This window comes from Syzygium oleosum, unplaced genomic scaffold (genome assembly GCF_021117445.2).
Source record: "Syzygium oleosum isolate NSW1041296 unplaced genomic scaffold, Sole_v2.1 Sole_v2.06, whole genome shotgun sequence".
Classification (NCBI taxonomy): domain Eukaryota; kingdom Viridiplantae; phylum Streptophyta; class Magnoliopsida; order Myrtales; family Myrtaceae; genus Syzygium; species Syzygium oleosum.
Genome location: NW_026607490.1, coordinates 4,194,234 through 4,215,266, shown reverse-complemented (window position 1 = coordinate 4,215,266; position 21,033 = coordinate 4,194,234). Strand labels below are relative to the sequence as shown.

General features: G+C 37.2%; 2 protein-coding genes across 2 annotated transcripts; both read left to right on the top strand.

Moving 5' to 3' along the window:
* The first annotated feature begins 7,148 nt into the window (after nucleotides 1-7,148).
* Nucleotides 7,149-11,039, top strand: LOC115662736 (very-long-chain 3-oxoacyl-CoA reductase 1-like). The gene is made up of 4 exons (XM_030584837.2): nucleotides 7,149-7,560; nucleotides 7,643-7,968; nucleotides 8,437-8,506; nucleotides 10,578-11,039. The coding sequence occupies exons 1-4, from the start codon at nucleotides 7,267-7,269 to the stop codon at nucleotides 10,821-10,823; spliced, it is 936 nt and encodes a 311-aa protein (XP_030440697.1). The 5' UTR covers nucleotides 7,149-7,266; the 3' UTR covers nucleotides 10,824-11,039.
* A 7,934-nt stretch (nucleotides 11,040-18,973) lies between these two features.
* Nucleotides 18,974-19,270, top strand: LOC115662735 (nuclear transport factor 2B-like). The gene has a single exon (XM_030584836.2). The coding sequence runs from the start codon at nucleotides 18,974-18,976 to the stop codon at nucleotides 19,268-19,270; it is 297 nt and encodes a 98-aa protein (XP_030440696.2).
* Nucleotides 19,271-21,033: the final 1,763 nt, after the last annotated feature.

Genomic DNA, 21,033 nt, shown 5'->3' with positions numbered 1-21,033 from the left:
ATCAAGTCAGTCATAAATCTTTCAATTGTGCCAATTTAGTTTTAAATTTTTTGGCAATTTGCAAATTTAGTCCAAAATCTTTCTTTTTATCAATTTAGTCCTAAACTTTTTAAAGATTTGCCAATTTAGTTATAAACCTATTATTTTGATATTTGACCGGAATGATTAAATTGATAAATCATAAAAAGTTTTAGAATTAAATTGGCAAAATTGAAAGGTTTAGGACTAATTAGTAAATCGTCAAAAGATTTAAGACTAAATTAACATAATTTATGGGTTTATGATTGAATTGACCTCCGCATAATAATTTTAGGACTTTTTGGACAATTTTCTTAATTTTGAGAATAACATAGAGTTTATCTCAAGGGTTCCGAGCTTGTTGTGCTTTTTTACGAGTTGTACCCGTATTGAAGGGTCAATGAAAACTTTTAATTTTGAAAATTGCTCGGAAAAGCCGTTGAAAATTTTGGTGATGTTGCAATTGTCATATTTTTGGCATAAATGATTTCTGACATGTTACATAATTAATTGACTAAAGAGAATACATGAAGTAAATTCATAATTTGAGTAACTTTTTGTGAACATAACACGGCATGTGTTTTATACGTGTATAATTTGGTTTACTCCAAAAGTACAAATGCTTTTTTGTAATAGCAAAACGTGCGAAAGAGGAAAATTTTTTAAACTTAAGTACGTATGTGTACTTTATGTAAAAATACGAATATTTTACTAACAAAGAGCATTGCATGTATGCAAGAAATTGACATTTAAAAAATTAAGTAAAACCACTCTATTGTTAATATTTCAATAATAAATATTTGGAAAGAGAGTAGTATCACATAGAGATTGCATAAGTATATTCGAAAAGATAAAAATGTTTCAAGATTGAAATTTTTTCACCAAAATTTGTGTAGGATAGAAAAGATTCAAATTTTAGGATTAAAACATGTGAGAAACAAAATAGCATTATTAATTTACTCATTTAACCATGGATATAGTATCTATATGATAAGTAAGTAAGGTTATATGAGGAAAAATTTGATCGAAATTCCTTAGAAGTAAAGGTCCTCTTTGTTTTATTTAATCATATGGATAAAAATACATCTTGATTTATAAAGCAAAGAATAATATTTAACTTTTTTTATTTAATCATATGGATAAAAATACATCTTGATTTATAAAGCAAAGACTAATATTTAAACTGTTCTTTAAGAGATTTCTTACTCATTTAACAATCTTTTTAAGTATTACAATAGCTTTAGACTTTTGATAAAACACAAGATTATCCCTTTTTTCCCTAATAATAGAATTCTTTCCTTAAATCTGTTCTAAGACCCAATAGATGCAATCTTTCAATCAAACTTAATGTTACTAAAATTGGAATTGATCTAATAGTAAACACAGTGTTCACAAAATTTTTTTTCCCAAAGCGCAAAACTGAGTTATTTCTTAAGTTGGAAACAGTTACTCATTTAATTATCTAATGTTCCAATTAGACGCTTTATGCTCATTGTAAGATTTTTTTTTTTAACTTTTTGGGTATCGATAGGGTGTCTGGGACTCTTTCAACACCCCCATCGAGTGTGGCAATCCCCTATCCCACACACACGAAGTAATTACTGGAGACACACAAATCTATGCTCCTGAGTATAACCCCAAGAGAATACACAAATGCGGAGATTAGATTTCCCAATTCTAGCACTTGCCTTTGTTTATAAAAGCTTTCCGGCTATTAGTGCTAATTTGACAAAAAATCATGCAATTTGCTTCTTTGTTCCCAATCTACTGTCTGCACATTACTTTTATATTTCGAATCTTACAAAGCTATTGAAACTTCAAGGAATATTAAAATCCATTTTCTTTTGATTTGAAGCCAAATTCGATACTTTTGGACTTTTATAATTGAAACCATTGAGTTTCTATCGATCACAGCAGTCACAACCTTCCCAAAGGTGAATCACCCAAGGGAAAGCTAATAGATTACTAAGCACAAAGACTTAACACAGACTCTCCCAAGCCCATACAAACTGCAACTTTTGGGTTTTGATTTAATTAACTTAACATGCAAATCAGTTTATTCAGGAGTCGCCACTAATCAGTTATTGGAAGGTCGATTAAACAACTAAGTACAGTGTAAAAGAACACTTTATTCCTGTGAACCAAAGATATCATGGATATGGAAACTTGGTTGCTAAATAAATCTAACGCACTTTCGGTACCTTTTCATTTATTTTCAAAAATATTTCGCAAGAAGTCTTTTGTCAATTTTAATCCTAAGCCACCAACCTAGAAGGATAATCATGTGGATGCGCAATAAATAATGTAACACTCGAGAAATCAAAGCAATAAATAAATTGTTAAGAATAGGGAAAGAATATAAATACCCCAAGCAAGCAAAAGCCTTATTAATTCCAATAACTGTTCTGCAAGATGTCAATTAAAAATGCATGCATGGACGAATAGCATTCAGAAATTATGTTTGGGTTTTTCTTGTTTATAAAAACTAAACTATATGCAATTTTTATGTAAGTTTAACATGCATGAATTATTAAACTAATGACATATGACATGACCTAATTTTAATGACGAGCAAAAATTACGAATTAATCTAACATGACATGCAATCTAATTTATATTAGCCTAAACATGCAATAACCAAATGACACGGAAATATGACATGAAAATAATGACACGGCGAGTGATGACATGTCATTGATAACATAGTGATGACATTGAATATATGCAACTAATCCGATATGATATATGCATATTATTTTTCATTATTTGCTTTTAAAGTTAAAATATGAAAATACCTAAATGTGTAATAACCTAATTCAAACAAGAAAATATTTATATTAAACCCTATTCTAAATTAGGAATTTCCTAAATTAATACATTGCTACTAAACATACAATTCTAAACGGGAAGCTAATCTATCCTTACATGCAATGTAGTTTTTTTTTTTTTTCATAATAGGAAAGTTTCTTAAAATAAACATGCAATTTAATAAACCCATTTAATCAATATATTTACCACAACCCAAACACAAGAAATCAATATAATAAAAAATCCAATCTAACGTCTTGCAACTCAAATTCTTGATTATTAATATATTTAATCAATATATTTTCAACGAAGGAACTTTCTTAACCGGTAAATGCCTAAAACTCGAACAATCAATCACTTAGGATCAAATAATCCGAATGAGGCAACACAATATTTGAATTGAATTGGGTTTAATTTTACAAAAAAAGCCACAAAAAACCTCAAATTATACCAACTGTGATTTTTTTTTGTGATATCAAAACCCTCGAATTATGTTGACACATTTATCTTAAACTTTTTATTGTGATATAAAAAAAACCAAACTCGTACCTATGTGACATATTTTATCCTTCAAATTTTGTTTCACTTAAGCCACGTTGACGCCATGTCAATAATATATGCTTTTTAGCGTTCATGTAGGCAGATTTTTAATGTTCTCCTTAACATATGGTAAATGTGTAGACTTTGGTGTCACAAAAAAAATTCTAGGATAAATGTGTCACAATGGGCATAATTTAGGATTTTTAGTGGCCTTTGCCTTTTATTTTATTACCTAATGCCCACAAACTGGCGACGAGGAAGTGCGGTAGTGACTGACAAGGATGATTATGGCAAGTGTAACCGTGATGCAAGTGGTTGAGGGAGCGATAAAGAAGCAATGACGTTAATGAACCTTGAGCAAGAGCGTGACTAGACCAGCAGGAATTTCAACAACAATGACCAAAACAACAACGGTGGATTTTAGACCGCCGGGCAACACTAGGAAGTCACTGAACTGCTATAGTGGATTACAATGCCAACCGCACAGACCGTGTCATTCAGTAACTGTTTTAAAAGCAAAACGTCCCACATCGGTCGCTTGCTACTACAACGTCAGCCGTATCGGCTGCGTTCGTCTAGTTACTATTTTAGTAAGCAAAGCTCGTCGTATAGGCCACTTGCTATTTTACTACTACTCATATCGAAGAACTGACATGACAGTAAGACTTGCCGCCCTCAGACAAGCCAAATCCTAAAATCTAAGTCTAGGCGTCTTTTGAATTTTTATTTTTATCCAAACTCAAGCTAATTTAGTTATCTTGAGTTTATTAGCTTGAGTTTGAGGGAGGATGCTTAAGAAAATTAGGATATTTTCCTATATAATAGATAATTAGAATATTTCTGTTTGTTTTTTGAATATTTCAAAATTATGTAATATCTCCTTCGATTGTGCATATATTGATTGATATGTGTTACCTTTAATAGTCTCTCAAAAAGCCTATAAATAAGCTAATGTATTCCTCATTATAATATATTGAATATACATAAATCCCTCAATTCCATCTTTTCGATTTTTAGTTTGCAAGAGGAAGACAAAACCGTGCGGGTAAATACCCAGAGGAGAAAACCTTGGTTTTGGCCAGCGGAAAAGGAGAGTCTCTCTTGAGAGTGTGTCATAACGGGGGTCCTCTCTTTTACTTTTTCTCTGAAGCATGTGACGACACTCTTTCTTCTTCTTTTTTGTGGCCGTCCCCTTTGTGAAAGGCTTGGATTCTCTCTTTTTTGTATCGTGGCCCTCCTCTCTCTCTCCATCTCACCGGCCTTTTTTGTATTGTCTTGATGAGTGGTTAGGGCTTTTCAAGATATCAATTAGTTTATCCCTTTCCTATTCTAAACCAAAAAATATATCCTCACTTCTTATTTTAATGCCATTAAAACTTTGAAAGATAATATCTTTCATCCCGTCCCAAATTCGATCAAATAACGTACTCGCCTAGCACCCCGCATACATATTATATCCAAAATGTCGGCCATATTAAATATTCAATGGGCTTGACCAAATTTTCATAATCTTGGGCTTAGTCTAATTAAGCTCAGAACTGATTATTTAAGTCCATCTGCCACCAGTCTAAGGCACATTATGAATTTAACAAATATGCAAATGCAATTATTGATTTTTTTTGTTAGGGATTAGGGTTTCTTTTTATGCAAGGAATAACTAAACAAGTAGTTAAAATTTAGTTGTCAACAATGGCTTAATCATAATATGCGTAACTAGAAGCCAAACTAATCTTATGTAATGGAAAGCTCAATGGATCCTCCTAATATGCCACAGCTTTTGTTTTAGAGTTTGAAGAGATGGAGCGAAGCCAGCCTGGCTGAGAGGTCCATGAATGAACCGCACATGTCTATGTCCCCCTGCCTCGTACAACGAATTCGGCAATCGACAGGACAGGTGCAGGCTTTAGTCAATGGACAACGCTCTCCTGTCCTTTGCCAATATTGGCAACTGTTGCCAATCATTAGCTAGGTTTTATCACCATTGCAGCCCTCGGGTTAAAGGATTAATAACTTCACCCGAAACTAGGTCAATAAGAAGGCCATGGTCATTACCATGTTCACCAGAATTAGAACGGGAAATTGCTCCGATCCAACAAGATTACTCAAACGCTGTAAGAGGCCAAAGAGCCTAAACGAGGTGGGGCGCGGTGGATGTGTGGCTGTGAGTTGTGTAATATTTTGTAAGATTACTACCAAATGTTCTAAAAATTAAAGCTGTTAGATTAAAGTGTGTTTTTTAAATATTTTATCATTCCCCCTCATACTTAGTTTGGTCTTTTTGTCTAATATTAAACGTGAACATATTTGACTAAAAAGGTAAATAGAGATCTGAAAAGATTGGAACTCAGGACCACCTGAGGGGAAATGATAGAATATTTTAATATTAAATCACGTTTTTATCTAACAATTTAAACTTCTACAAGAGATGACAGTAATTCCACAAAATCTCATAAGTTGGTGGCTAGAGAAATGGAGTGGGTGGAGAGAGAAAGAAGAGAGACAAAGAACAGGGGATGGGTGTAGATCAGTGTAAAAAAATAATCTATACACTCACTGTTAATTTACATGTGGAAGATTCGGGTACAAATCTATCTTCGGACATGCGGTGAGGAGATAGAGTAATTAAGACAAGTAGTTGAGAACATGAGGTGAGAGAGACGTCTATAACTATTAGCACCTACCATCACAAAGTCCTGGGGCAACTGCACAGATCGCAACAGCCATCACAAAGTCCCAGAGCATTGTTGGCTGTCATGGCACTGTCGGCAATTATGTTAATAATTTTGTAATTTTTTGAATTTCTTTTCTTTTTTATTTTTATTATTTTATTTTATTTTTTTGTTTATCCTTCCACTGGGTCTCGTCGATGGTCGGAGACCTCCGCCAACCTCAAGCCATAGCCGCCCTCGCTAGCCTTGAGAGAGGGACTCTCGAACCTAGGCTGGCGAGGGTCACCCTCCCCTGGGCAGGCGAGGGCAAGGGCGATCCTAGCCGAAGGTCAGTGAGGGTTGCCCTTGCCAATCCGACAAGGGCGGCCCTCGCCTATTGATGAGGCCCAACGCTGGCCAGCGGAGGGAGAAATGGAAAAAGACAAGAAAATAAATCATAAAATAAAAAAAAATTACAAAAATTATTCGCGTTAGCATCGGTCGTGCAACATAGAATGACTTGCATTGACTAAGCCTCCACGTCAGCGATTTCGATCAAAATTGGTCAAAAGAATTAAATTGACAAATTATCAAAAGATTTAGGACTAAATTGGTACAATTTCAAAGTTTATGATTAAATTGGCAAGTATCAAAATGTTTATGACTAAATTAATAAGTTGTCAAAAGATTTAGCACAATCAAAAAGAAAACAAAGAAAAGAATAAATAAATCAAAAAAATATTTAAAAATTTTCACGTCATCGTCTAGACGAATGACGAATGTCCACGTCAGTGCCGGCCAGCCAAACTTGGCCGGATGGAATGAAGTGATATAAATACAAAATTTTTAGAACTGAATTAACTAAAAAAATATTTATAATTGAATTGGCACAATTATAAAAGATTTAGAATTTTTTTAATAATTTTTCCTCCTGACCTGGTTAGTACCATGTCCACCGGACTTAGAACGGGATTGCTCCGATCCAACGAGATTGCTCAAACGCTTTAAGAGGTCCAAAAAGAAGAGAGAGAAAGGGAAGGGGATGGGCATAGATCATTGCGAGAAAATAATTTACACACTTACTATTTATTTTACACGTGGAAGATTTGAGTACACAAGTATCTTCGGACGCAGGGTGAGAAGAGAGAGAGAGAGAGTTATTAAGACACGTGGCTGTGGAGAAGAGTGAGTGAGAGACCCGTTAGCGCTTGCCATCACGAAGTCCCTGTGCAGCTACACACCATACCAAGCAATGGCACTTGCGGACTTCTTGATCGCGGCGGCCACCGTACTAGGCTTCATCTCACTCGTCAAGAACCTGCTCGCCTTCGGCCGATGGTTGCACGCCGCGTTCCTGAGGAAGCCGAAGGACTTGCGCGACTACGGCTCATGGGCCGTCGTCACCGGTGCCACCGACGGCATCGGGAAAGCCCTGGTCTTCGAGCTCGCCTCCAAGGGCCTCAACGTCGTACTCGTTGGTCGGAACCCCGGCAAACTCGAAGCCACCTCGAGCGAGCTGAGGGAGAGATACGGCACAACCATCGAGGTCCATCATATAGGAAGTATTCCATGCTTCAGTTGCATACTCTGATGGACGATATAGCTTATGCATGACATGCTTTGTCCAGGTCAAGACCGTGATCGCCGACTTTGCGAAGCTGAGCGGAGAGGAGATAGCGGCGGCAATGACGGGAGCGACGGAAGGGCTCGACGTCGGGTTGCTCGTTAACAACGCGGGGATGGCTTATCGGTACGCGTGGTACTTTCACGAGGTGGATCGAGAGTTGATGGAGAGCATGTTGAGAGTGAACTTGAACGCAGCTGTATGGGTGACGAAGGGAGTGATCGATGGAATGTTGAAGAAGAAGAGAGGAGCGATCTTGAATATAGGATCTTGTTCGAGTGTGTATGTTTCTTCGTATCCACTTCAGACCTTGTATGCATCAACCAAAGCGTAAGTTTCCTGTTTTAGGTTAGTGTGCAAATATTGCAGAAATTACGTAAAACCTTTTCTTAGTTGACTCGACATCAAGTTTCATGTGTATTCTATTTATCGATGAAATTCAAAAGCCGCTTTCATTTCAAATTTTTATAAAATTTTAATGAAAAACTCATTTATATATTTGAAATACACTACGACTGCAAGCAATACGTGGACAGAATCGTAAAATTTTATAATCAAGATAATTGATAAGCAGTCAAATGAATATCTTACAGTCTAAATTTAAATTCAAAGTAAATATAAAGAATTAAATTAATTAATTTCCTCTTGCGCTAACCAAATTATTTACAAATTAACGGATCAAATTTTTTTTTTCATTTCTTGTTAATTTTATTATTTTCTTATTATTTCTCTTCACGAGTAACGTGTGTGCTCTTTATATATGCTGAGTAAGAATTGTATTTCATTTGTTGATCGCAGTTTTATGGCAACGTTCTCGAGGAGCATCGCTCTTGAGTACAAGGAGCGTGGGGTTGATATTCAATGTCAGGTAATTGTGTGTTATATATTATTTTATATAGAGGTAATATCACAAAATCTCAAGTCGATACACCTGTGACAAATTTACATTTTGTTAGTTTTCATTAAATTTTATAGTCAAATTATTGAGTTAAATGATACGTGGCAGTTGACGAGTATATCAGTTTAGGGTTTTACCCTCCGTTTATCACAAGTGTATTAATTTGTGATTTTTTGTTATATTAATCCAATTTAACGGAAACTAACGGAGGGTAAATTTATCACAAATATACCATTTTTGGGTTTTTTTGTCAAAAATTTAATTTGGAGTAAATTTGTCGTTACTAGTTTGGAATTTTTTGTAGTCAAAAAATAAGTTTTGAGTAAATTTGTCATAAGTGTACCAGTTTAGTGTTTTTCATAGTATTAACCCTTTTATATATTAGTTCATGTTGAACCTTTCAGTACATGAATGTAAGCAAAATGACCAACCTTGCTATAGTCGACTTATCTATCAAATTAAAGTTCATGAACTTATGCCAATCGGCCGTGGTCCAAGACTTGATTTACGAGTCAAAAGGCCAATTTATATTCTCCGATATAGTCGCACTCTCATGAAATCTTGGTTAGTATGTGAAGAAGGGGCCTAGGGTTAGGTGCATTGCTGATACTGGGCTTTCTAAGTCGCATTTGGTGAGGTTGTGATAACGGGCTTGCTTGATGAATAGTTGGTACTTCCCTGGTACCTTAAATCAAACATTTTAGCAGCTAAAGAGGTTATTCCCAATCCCGTTCAATTCCTTTTTAGATAAAAAAAAGAGTAACAATTTTATGTTTGAATCATTCATCAAAATTAATTTGGGTTACGTTTTATCCGGTCTAATAGGATATTGAGGCATTTCATGAGCCTTATATTCACTACCTAACTAGCGAGCTTCCTTTTCTTTTGAGAAAAGACAATTAAAGACCGTAAGATTTTACATGGACCCCATCAAAATTCATGTACTTGACCAATGACCAGCCACAATCAAATGGTTCTCGAAAGCTATTTTCTGGACATTTTTAATAATATCAAGCAAACCAAGTTATCTAGGTGATAATGCTTGAGGAAGGATAGGGATAGCTCAGCTGGTACAATCCAATACAAGATTAAAAATCCTCATGTCACCCGTTCATATCTGATTCTTGGCATATTAAGAATTAGTATGCACCCGAATTAATTGATGCCTGCAACCTAATTGATGGGGATGACATTACGAATTCATTAAAGTTGCCCAACTTAGTCGTCCCATATTACATCCTCTCTCTCTCTATTAATTGATGTCCGCAACCTAATTGATGAGGGTGACATTACGTATTCATTAAAGTTGCCCAATCTAACCGTCCCATATTACATCCTCTCTCTCTCTCTCTCTCATGTTTGTTCACTTGCAACTTCTAATGTGCTACGGTCATCACCTTCGTCATACATCAATCTGTCTTTTCGTCATCAAGTCTTCAACCTACATCAGCCACATGTTGAGTCCGCGGTTGGTAACTTTCGGAAGCAAAATGTTTTTTTATTATTCAATTTTTCTTTTTCCCTTTTCTGTCTCCTCAGTCTTCCACCGTCCAAGGTTCTTCCATCCCTTGTTTGTTCTTTTCGTAATTCTCATCCTAATAAATTCACAGTAGCAATGATAGTAACAGCAGCAATCAGTCCCATGCGCAACTTAACCTAGCTAATTGCACCAACATTTTGTTCGACAGTAACGTATAGAATATATCTAAGTCGAATTAGATAGAAAGACATGGTTTCTGCTTGTTATCCCAAGCATTCATTTGAATAGGTGAAACTTAAGAGGAAATTAACATTATTAAACCCCTGTGATTCTCTCATTAGGGGGCAGGCTACCTTACATATCTATGTATAGCGAAGGTGCTTGCAAGTTACATTAATGCTACCAAGCGGCATTAGATTATCTGTGTATAAAGTCTGGGTAAGAATAATTCTTACCCACGTGTCAAAAGATTCACTTTACACGTTGAATTAAGTTTACATACAAGTCATATACAACCCAAAAGAAGCTAAAAACCAATGTATTCTTGAATTCTCCTGCTAGGTTCCCCTCTGCATTGCTACAAAGATGACCAAGTTGAGGAGGCGCCCGATGCTCGTACCGTCTTCTGAAATGTTCAGCAGAGCAAGCGTGCAGTGGATTGGTTACGAGTGCCAATGTAACCCCTATTGGTCACACGCAGTGCAAGGGTTCGTGTTGCATGCCCTAGACACGATCACCATTTGGTACTTCAAACGCCACATGAAATGGGTGAGAAAGAAGGGGCTTGAGCGAGATCGCCATCTTTAGGTCAAATATGGCGGTGCACCGTAAGAATTCTCGAACGGTACCACCTTTGATGTTGTGTGACTAGTGTGCATGCTTTAGTTATGAGAGATCAGGGTGATAGATATAATGTAAAATTTTTATTGTGACTCTTTTGGAGTTGACGTGTTAGGTTGTAAAAACTCTTGGTTTTGTGTGCTCGATTGGATTTCCATCAATAAGTCCACTTACATTCTTGTCCTCCCTTATTTGCATTTCACTTATAAGAAAACCAGACTCCAAAAAAAAGAAAAAAAAATACGTGTATCTAAAAGTTAGTATAAGCGTTTATTTTCAAGGTCTCATGCATTCAACATTAAGAAAAAAGTCAAAAAGCGTGTGTAACGCAAAATTTTAAAAAAGTATAAAGTACCAAGAAAAGAATACCACTCAAAACATACATTCACATTCAAAGAGACAACGTAAGGAGAACTCATGGGGCTTCCTCGTTTAATATAAGTGGAAAAATACAAAAAACGGAACATTACATTTTGCACTTCTTACATTTACCTCATCTATATCTAAGTATCAAAAGTCAGAAATTAGAAGAAAGCTTCAGCAGACTTCATCGCGGTGCTTCATCGTCTCGCAGCTCGACAATGAGAGGCAACAGCAGCACCGGTGAGGTTTGCGGCCAAGGGGGGCAGCTCGGTCAGCTCTCGGCAGAGGGTGGCTCAGCCATAGGGGGTCCTGGCCAAGGAACTCCTCTCTCTCTCTCTCTCTATGTGTGTTTTTTAATGTGTTCTTTCTAAAGTTGCCGACCTCTAAAATTGAAGACCTAAACATGTTTATATTGTGGTAACCTAGGTCTAATCTCAATTTCACGAGCTTAATTTTAGCCTTGTTAAATAATGGACTCTAATAACCTAAGGCCTTTCACTGATTAAAGCTCTTATGGGCTAAATTCACTAAATTAGACCCCCCCTCTCCAGTGAATTTCAGCCAGTCCTAGTGTGCATGGGCTTGGCTGAATTTTACTCACTTATGGGCTCGGTCTAGATATTTCAATTAAGCTCAAAACCTTAATCCACCTCTGGTCCAATTTTAATGCTATTTTATGAACTTATTTATTAATAAAATATGCTCCTAAGAACTACATACAGCTTAATGAAAAATATTTTTGCTAAGGGTCGGGGTCAATCCTAATTTTCTACGCAATAAATTCCTAAATAATTAGTCAAAATTTAGGTCTCAACAATTTTCTAATCTTGAATACATATATATATATATATATATATATGGGATATGCTTTTGATTTTAATTAGGAAATTCCATATCAAAAGAAAGCCCTAATCATTGTCTATATAGGCACACTTTTCTCACAATTAAAAGGAGTTGACGCAACAGGGAGGAGACTACAATACACGGTTAGAAGAGAGAAAGAACAGCTCTCCCTTTGGCCCGTGGCTGTTCTTCACAAAATTGGCCTTGCCGTCGCGACTTGCCGCTGCTCAACCTCACGCTGCCACCACCATGCCGGAGCTGCATCATCTTCGACGCTGCTACCCGACACTTGGCCATGTCTCCAGCCCGCTGCAACAACCTCGGCGTCATCCCTGCAATCCCAGAGTTGCAAATAGAACTACCAATAGTTTGGCCGGCATGCAAATCCATCAAGCCTTGCAACGACGTCGGACCCTTCACCGTCGCTTCCTGCCATGCCAAATCAGCCTTCACAAGCACCTGTTTCCGTGCTATTTCCAACTCCGGCGAGTTTTCTCGCAGGTTCTCGACGAGTTGTTGTCGCCCAATCCTCACCTAAACACGACTCTTTTTTCGATCACTTAAGTGCCAAATAAATTTTAAATCAATCATTTGAGTGTCATAATTTTTTAAAAACGTTTAACACAAGTGTTATGCCACATCAGATTTCCGGCACTTGGGTAAACGTTTTAAAAAAAAATTTGATACTTAGGTCATCGATTGAAAGTTATGGCACTTGAGTGAACGTTTTTTTTAGAAATTATAACACTTTAATGGTAAAAAAAAAGTTATATCACTCAAGTGAATGCTATACGACAGTTATGACACTTATGGTATCCTTATCCCATTGCATGTTATTTAGTAATCATGTTTAGAAATCATGCTCGGGTCATGCATTGCATCATTAGGTCATCATTCCTTAATAACGTCATTTAAGTCATGTATAGGTGTCCTAGAACTTAGTATTTACTTCTATAAGAAAAGAAAATACAAATCTCTCACATAGTTTATATAACAGGATTAGTCCATAATTGATCGTATTTCATATAATTAGAGTTGCATATAGGTTGCATTTATGTAATTAACTTAGCATACATGTTATTTAGATTTCTAGTTCATCAATGCACGTTTATTTATAACTCATTTAGTCATAACATTTGAATTAAATCATATTCATGTTAAACAAGGAAAAAATCAAAGAGAATTAATTAGCCTTGCATACTTGCATTTAGAAATCACGTCTAGGTCTTGCGTACATTGTTTGGCCTTTAATTAGCATTTTGCAAAATACTTGAACGTATTGGACATAATGGAGCCTTTAGCTTGCTTAGTGCATCAAGGTTCTTCAAATCCTTTCACAATTAGTCTACTACTTTGATTATTGAGTGTTATATTCTTGTTTGTGCACCCACATGATCACTTATCGCTCGCTGTGACTAAGATTGAAATCGACCAAGACTACTTGTAAAACATTTTCGAAATAAAGACAAAATGTACCAAAATGGTGTTTGATATATCTAGTGTAATTAAGCCCCCGAATCCATGAAATCTCTAATTCGCGGGACATTTTAATTCAGCTTCTAATCGACCCGTAATAGATTGGTAAAGACTCTTAGATGAATTAACTTGCATGTTTAATTGATTAAATTAAACCCCAAAGTTGCGATTAGTATAAGCTTTCGCGCTAAGTGTCTACTTTGTGTTCCATTAGTTTTCTCTCGGTTGTTCACCCGTGGAAAGGTCGCAACAAACGTAAGGGTGGCTTATCCCTACCCGAAATACTTGCACAAGGTGGATCGAGAGTTGATGGAGAGCATGTTGAGAGTGAACGTGAATGCAGGGGTGTGGGTGATGAAGGGAGTGATCGATGGAATGTTGAAGAAGAAGAGAGGAGCAATCGTGGATATTGGGTCCAATTCCACCGTGTTTATCTCTTCGTATCCTCTCCGGACCCTGTATGCATCGACCAAACCATACGTTTTGATTGTCTCCAGTTTTGAGTTTTCCTTTTTTGGTAATTTATTCACATATATTGCAAAAGTCTTCTCTTTCTTGCTATTTTCTTTTTAGATCGCAGCTATATCAAGATTGATATACAAATTTGGTATGCTAAACAGTGTGACAGACTATAAGTAGTCATAAGAAGTTAATAGATAGTTTAATCACAAAGTACCTAGGCTTACTTGTCATGCTTCATTCGAGCCAGACTACGATTAACGATATTCTGTCCAAAAAAATCTTCACTTTTTGCATTCAAATGCTTACATGGTACCCATAAGATCGTGAAAGGACAGTGTTAACCATTCTATGTGTACCTTCCACTATCGAGTTCATACCCCTGGGACTTGAGAAGGTTAGCGCAACCAAATGAAGGGCCATCATCACACTTTTCATTTCCCATCAACTAGCTAAATTAAACTTTAATTCAAGTTGTGTAGACATTGAGAATATATGATTATAACGTGATGAAAGAGAGTTGAATCTGAGTTATATACTCTTATGGATCATTTAGCTCGACTAATGCACCATTGGACTAGTCAATATGCTTCATATGATACGATGTTGAAGTTGATCCATCCTAATAACAAGGGAAATTCTTTCTGAACATTCAATGTAAAACATGTAATTTAACGATGAGCCACGGCCATATGATCGATTGTATTGATAAGAAATCAAACTGACAAAGTATTTAAGCTACATACAAACCGTAATTCATACACTTCTCTGATTTTATGATGAATTTTTATTCCATACGCCGTCACCATAAAAACCAGATCTCTAGAACCGTGGCATCCGTATGACCCATCTGGTTCTAAACCAAGAGACATAGTTTGATTAATTGAAAGCCATACAAGATTTGAAAGATGAAACTTGGTATGTGTGAGTTTTTATTTTTGGGTCAAATTTTTTTTTATTCATTTGTCATAATCAAACATGAGAGAAACATAGAAAGAGTCCAAGCAAAGCAAATCCCAAAAAAGCTTCAAAACAAAACAAAATCTAGAAAACAAAATAGTCTAGTTTGCAGTTATAAGCATGCTCTTATCCCAAAAGATCAGATCTATCATGATATCAAAAAACAATCGGCGATAGATCACCGGAACCGTCAGTAATGGGCACACATCGAGATCTTCCCCTCGAGAAAATAGGCTTGTAGTGCGCACTTAGATTCGGCGTCTTCAACACCATCACCATGTGAAAACAACAACATCAACAACATGTTACACCACCACCAATCGAACGACTCTAAAAGACTCCAAGATCTAAATTTAGATTGAGAGAGAAAAGCTCATAGATTTAGATATACACCTTAATCGGGAGAGAATAGCTTCCGCCAAATCTCGAAGAAGTCATAGAACCACGTCTCAAGCATCCTACTGGCTAGACTGGTAATGATATTCTCACAAAATTTTCAGCTACAAGCAAATTTATTCACCACGATGAACGAAGAAAAGCAACAATAACGAGCGAAAGGAAACACTAAACGAGGCGAAAAATAATTCCCAGATTAGATCGGAAGAGAAAAAAAAAAGAAATCAATATCTAAAAAAGAAAAGTTGAGGGATTGTAGGTGAAGTTTTTTTTATGGACAGTTTTTTTTGGGAGAAAGAGGATTGCCAACAAATAGGCAAGTTTTTTTTTTTGTCATGTCATACTATAATTCTCAACTCACTCTCGAATTTTTGTCCTAACTATTTATAGAACATAAGAGTCAAAATTCACACTTGAAATTAAACGTCTTTACCCACAGTCCCTTACGAGAAGATGGGAATTTGAACTCCCCACCACTCTCTTTTTACATGGGAAAGGTCAGTGGTTGATGAATAGGTGAGTTGATTGACGATTTTTCTTAGGTATGGTGCGGGCTGCACAAATACGGTACAATTATAGCTTCCATGATTAGATGGAGTGTGACTTTACATTGAGAGAAAGAGATAGGGCGGTCGTAGGTACGTGAAGTAGGTTGATGGCGTAAACCGCCATTTTTAATGCAAATTAGGAAGATATTTATGAGACCTTTTCATCCAACCATTTCGTCGTCTCTCTTAACATGCTTGTGCTTCGCCCGTTATGGTTTCTCGTACAAGAGTTACAGCTAATTATCAAACAAATGGACATGCCGTGCAAAAAAAGTCTGAAAAGATTGCCTTTCCCCGCATTTGTTTCGTACATGTGATTTCGTGCTAAAAACATTTGATTAATGAGAGCGACATTATCACGAAAACAGAAATTGATAACAGACTATTCAATATGCACGTGGGGATTGATAGAATATATAAATCACGTCTTTATTTATCAAGTTTAAGTTTTCAAAACAGTTGACAATGATCTCACGAAATTTCACTTAGTATTGGAGCAGGAGGTCCTGAGTTCAAAACTTTTTAGACTCTATATGCCTCCATAATTAAATAAGTTAATGCTTAGTACTAGCAAAAAGACCAGACTAATCGTAAGGGGGACTGATAGAATATTTAAACATTAAACTTAGTCTTCATCTACCAAGCTTAAGCTTTTACAACTGTTAGCAGTGGTCTCACGAAATCCCGGGGAAGTGCAGACGTGGTGATTGCAATCTCGGCCGATCAGTTGTCAAATTGGTTGTGGTCGAACCAAGTTAGTCTTGGTGTTGCCCGATCAGGAAGTGGGCTCGCTATCACCCGACGATGCTGTCATAGCTCGTCTCCACCATTAATTCCATATCTTCCATTTACTTTCATCAGCGGTCAAAAATTAGTTGAGGCGCAAACTAGGAACGCCGAGAGCCACCTGCCCCTGTCGACCCCAAGTCGAGGACGCGAGGTTGGCCGGCGGCAAATTCAAGCAAATCAAATCCAACTCTCCAGTATTTAAAACAGCAAAGCAATCCAATCCAAGTGAATTTCGATAGAGAGGATGAATGTAAGGCCCATATCATATCAAGCCCCAAGGAGAACCGGAATACAAAACTTGAACAAGAAATAGCAATCTGACATAGGTAGACTCAATTCGAACATGAACGCCACTTAGACAGGCCCGATTCTAACTTGCAAAATCATATAGAAATCTGTTTCAAACGGTACCACAATAAGTTTTATTGAAGGAAAAAATAGACTGAACTTAAGCTTTTAGAATAGTTGTCAGTGGTCCCATAAAATCTTACAATAATTTTCTTCGTGTGTATCTTCCATATACATACATGCATATATATACACACATTATTCTTTGGGAAAATGTCAAATAAGGACCCAAAGTGGGTCTCTTTTGTCAAAAAAGAACCCCAAGTGGACAATGTGTCAATTAAGGACCCCAAGTGTCCAAACTAGTGTCAAATAAGGACCTGAGCTCGCCGGCCGGCCAAATGTTCGCTAACCGGCAACCGTGAGACATTTCCGACGCCGAAATAGGGGCAATTTTGTCCAAAATTTTTTTTTCCTTCCTTTTTCTTTTCCTTTTTTTTCCTATCTTCTTCCCTGGTCCGACGACCGGCCAGAGGCTGAGGCCGGCGAGGGCCGAGCTTGCCATGGCTGGGCGAGCTCAACCTCGCCCAGATTTTGGTGATATTAGTACCGTAAACTCAAATCAAGATTAGTAAAATGCTATAACTTCACAATACCATAAATTACCATTTCTATATATATACGTAGCCCGAAAACTCTTTAATCAAACGCAACATCTCAAAACAAACGCAACAACTCCAAACGAACGATTCCTCCGATTGACGAACAATAGGTTCGAATACTTACCCGGCGTTACAACAAAACAGAATTCAATCGGCTTCGAATCGTGAATGCATGAAGATTTTCCTCTTTTTCCTCTTTCCTCTCCCTTTTTCTTTCCCGCGGATGAGCTCTCTTCTTTGGTAATGTTGCTGGTCTTCTCCTCTTTACACTCACGCACGATCTGTAGAACAACAACTGCAAGAGCAAGCATCGGCAATTGTATCTCGGCCAAAATATCCCTAATTTGGTTTTGCATTTTCTTCGGATTTAGCAGACGCTGCCTCATTTGTATCAAAACACCTAATCAAACTATTTTGAAGAGACTTGGAGGGAAATACTTCTACAGATTGCAAAAATAAAAAATGAGCATAGGATGACAAATGAAAAGAGTGGTATTAAACATTGCCTCTGCCGTGCGCCGGCGTCGTCCATCACACTAGTGCGCTAGAGAAGCATGACCGGCAGCGGCATCTTGGTGAGAGCTTTGAGTGGGATAGTGGAGAAGTCGGAGGCAGAGTAGTCGAACAGACTCAAGAGGAGGTTTTTGCAGACTTGGGTGAAGGGGGCTGTGTTTTGGTTTTCTAGATATGAAAAACCCGATTTTTTTAGGGCGCAAATGAAAACCATTCTTTTTACCGGCGTAATTTCTGGCGTGCAAATGAAAACCATTCTATTTCTATTCTCTGGACGAGTTTCCGAGCAGAAAGTAGCGTTCGATAACGACACAAAACTTCTGTTCCCGAAATAGAAATTCGTTTGATAGGTTATTCTTAAATTTCTGTTCTTGACAGCCGGGTGGGCGGCCGGCCGGCCAGCGGGAGGCCGGCGGCAATGAACGGCGCACGGCGAGGGCGAGCGATAAGAAGAGTTGTTATTTTTATAAAAAAGTAAAAAAATTCTAGAAATAAAAAAGTAAAAAAAAATCTAATTTTTATTTTCATTCCAAATTTATTTTTGGGCTAAAGATTTGTCTCATAAATAAAAAAAATTAAAGTTGCGTTGCTAAATGAATTTTTATTCCAAACGTATTTTCGAGAATAGAAAAATAAAAAAACAAAGAAAATAGTTCTAACGGATGGTCCGGTTCGGGATGACAATTCCCTATGTAACACTAAACGACAAAACACAATTCTCAGAAGATTTTTTTTCGCCCTAGGGTTTTCTCTCTACCGTCTTCTTCATCGCGTGGATCTGAAGCACAGAACCAGAAGAAGAGAGGACGATCGCGAAAACATGGATCCGGTCTACGTGTTCGTGAAACAAGTCTACAAGATGTTTGACGAGAACCCGACGGACTTGGGGAACCTATACCTGGAAGGATCGATGATGACCTTCGAGGGCCAGAGGATCATGGGCAAGGATAGTATCCTCGCCAAACTCATCTCCCATCCCTTCACACGGTGCCAGCACAGGATCAACTCCGTCGACTTCCATACCTCCGACGCCGCCGTTGGCTGGCTCGTTCTCGTCAGTGGTGTGCTCGACTTCGACTGGCTAGACGGCGAGCGGCAGGCCCTCAATTTCACCTAGGTCTCTTGCTGTCTCTCTCCCTCTCCCTTCTCTCTGTCGTTTGATTTCGCGTGGATCTGATTCGATGCGCGCGATGTGGGTCAAAGAACTCCTGTTATTGTCGATGTTTGTGCAAGCATGGTTTGATCCGTTGTTTAGATGATGCTAGCTTTTTGTTTCCTCTCTCGTTCGTTGGTTTTACGGCTTGATCGGCGCTTGTCATTATGGATTTACCCATGATTGAATCCTCTTCTTCTTTTTTTCGTCTCTGATTAGCTGTTGTTAACGCTTTTCTCGCCTTTAATTTTGTGTAGAGTGCTCTGCAGTGTGTCTGGTTAAATAAGTGATTTCTCTTTGAATATTCGGAAGTATTATTGGCATGGATTTATTGCTTTACTGGTTTCTTTTTTTCGTTTCTTATCGTTGTCCCGTATCTGTTTGATTGTAGACGAGCCTCTGTGACCTTGCGTTCTGTACTTACTCAGATCTTGCATCCTGTGAACACTACCTTTTGTTTATTCTTCTGTTTATTCACAGGTACATTTATATATTATTAAATTGTTTTTGAGTGTGAAAGGATGGTTTGGATGATGCTTTTAGTTGATTGAGTATCACCTAGTGTGGTCCGTTCGTTCAGTTAAAAGATTACATATTTATAAGATTTATAGTGAATGAAATTGTTGCTTTGATGAACTTTCAGAAGAAGGTATCTCTGCTATTTCTTTACAGGCAATCTGGCTGTTCTAGTATGTTGCCACTCTTGTTAAAATACACATATTTTGGTCATTCCTTATGGAAAAGACTCCCCACGAAGTTTTCAAAGGCAGAAAACCCAATATATCATATTTCCATGTATTTGGTTGCAAGTGTTTCATTCTTAAAAATAAGGATGAAAACATCGGCAAATTCGATGCTCGTGCAAGTGAAGGTATTTTTCTGGGATACTCAACTACTAGTAAAGCTTATCGTGTGTCCAATAAAGATTCATAGGTAGTTGAAGAATCCATAAATGTGAAGTTCAAGGATAATCAGAAAGAGATACAAGCAAATGATTGTGATGAAAACATGCTCTTGCCTTCTCCCACCAATCGGCAACAACAATAGCATCAAAATGCTGATGTTCCTAAGCAGAACTCATTGCCCAAAGATTGGAGATACAAGACTGAGCATCCCAAAGAACAAACCATTGGAAGCATAAATGAAGGAATCAAGACTAGATCTTCACTCAAAAACTTGACGAATTCTTTGGCTCTCTTATCTCAACAAGAACCTAAAAAGATTGAAGAAGCTATTTCTGACGAAAGCTGGATAGAGGCTATGCAAGAAGAATTGCACCAATTCAAACTCAATGAAGTTTGGGAATTAGTACAAAGACCCTCATATCATCCCGTCATTGGAACAAGATGGGTATTCAGAAACAAACTTGATGACAAAGGTAATGTCACTCGCAACAAAGCAGGACTAGTAGCAAAAGGTTACTCACAGGAGGAAGGTATTGACTTTGATGAAACTTATGCTCATGTTGCTAGACTAGAAGCTATACGATTATTAACTGCTTATGCATGTTTCTATAATATTCATTTATATCAAATGGATGTCTAGAGTGCTTTTCTTAATGGCTACATAAAAGAAAAAGTTTTCGTTGAGCAACCTCCAGGATTTGAGGATCCAAACAGACCTCAGGATGTATACCGCTTGAAAAATGCCCTGTATGGACTCAAGCAAGCTCCAAGAGCCTGGTATGAAAGATTAAGTACATTTCTGGAAGAACATAATTTTGAGAA

What these genes read in the sequence shown, in the direction of transcription:
- LOC115662735 (XM_030584836.2), top strand. Translation starts at nt 18,974, where the DNA reads ATGGATCCGGTCTACGTGTTCGTGAAACAAGTCTACAAGATGTTTGAC.
- LOC115662736 (XM_030584837.2), top strand. Translation starts at nt 7,267, where the DNA reads ATGGCACTTGCGGACTTCTTGATCGCGGCGGCCACCGTACTAGGCTTC. An exon ending in GATACGGCACAACCATCGAG is followed by an intron (nt 7,561 to 7,642) that starts GTCCATCATATA and finishes TGCTTTGTCCAG; the next exon opens with GTCAAGACCGTGATCGCCGA. An exon ending in GGGTTGATATTCAATGTCAG is followed by an intron (nt 8,507 to 10,577) that starts GTAATTGTGTGT and finishes TTCTCCTGCTAG; the next exon opens with GTTCCCCTCTGCATTGCTAC.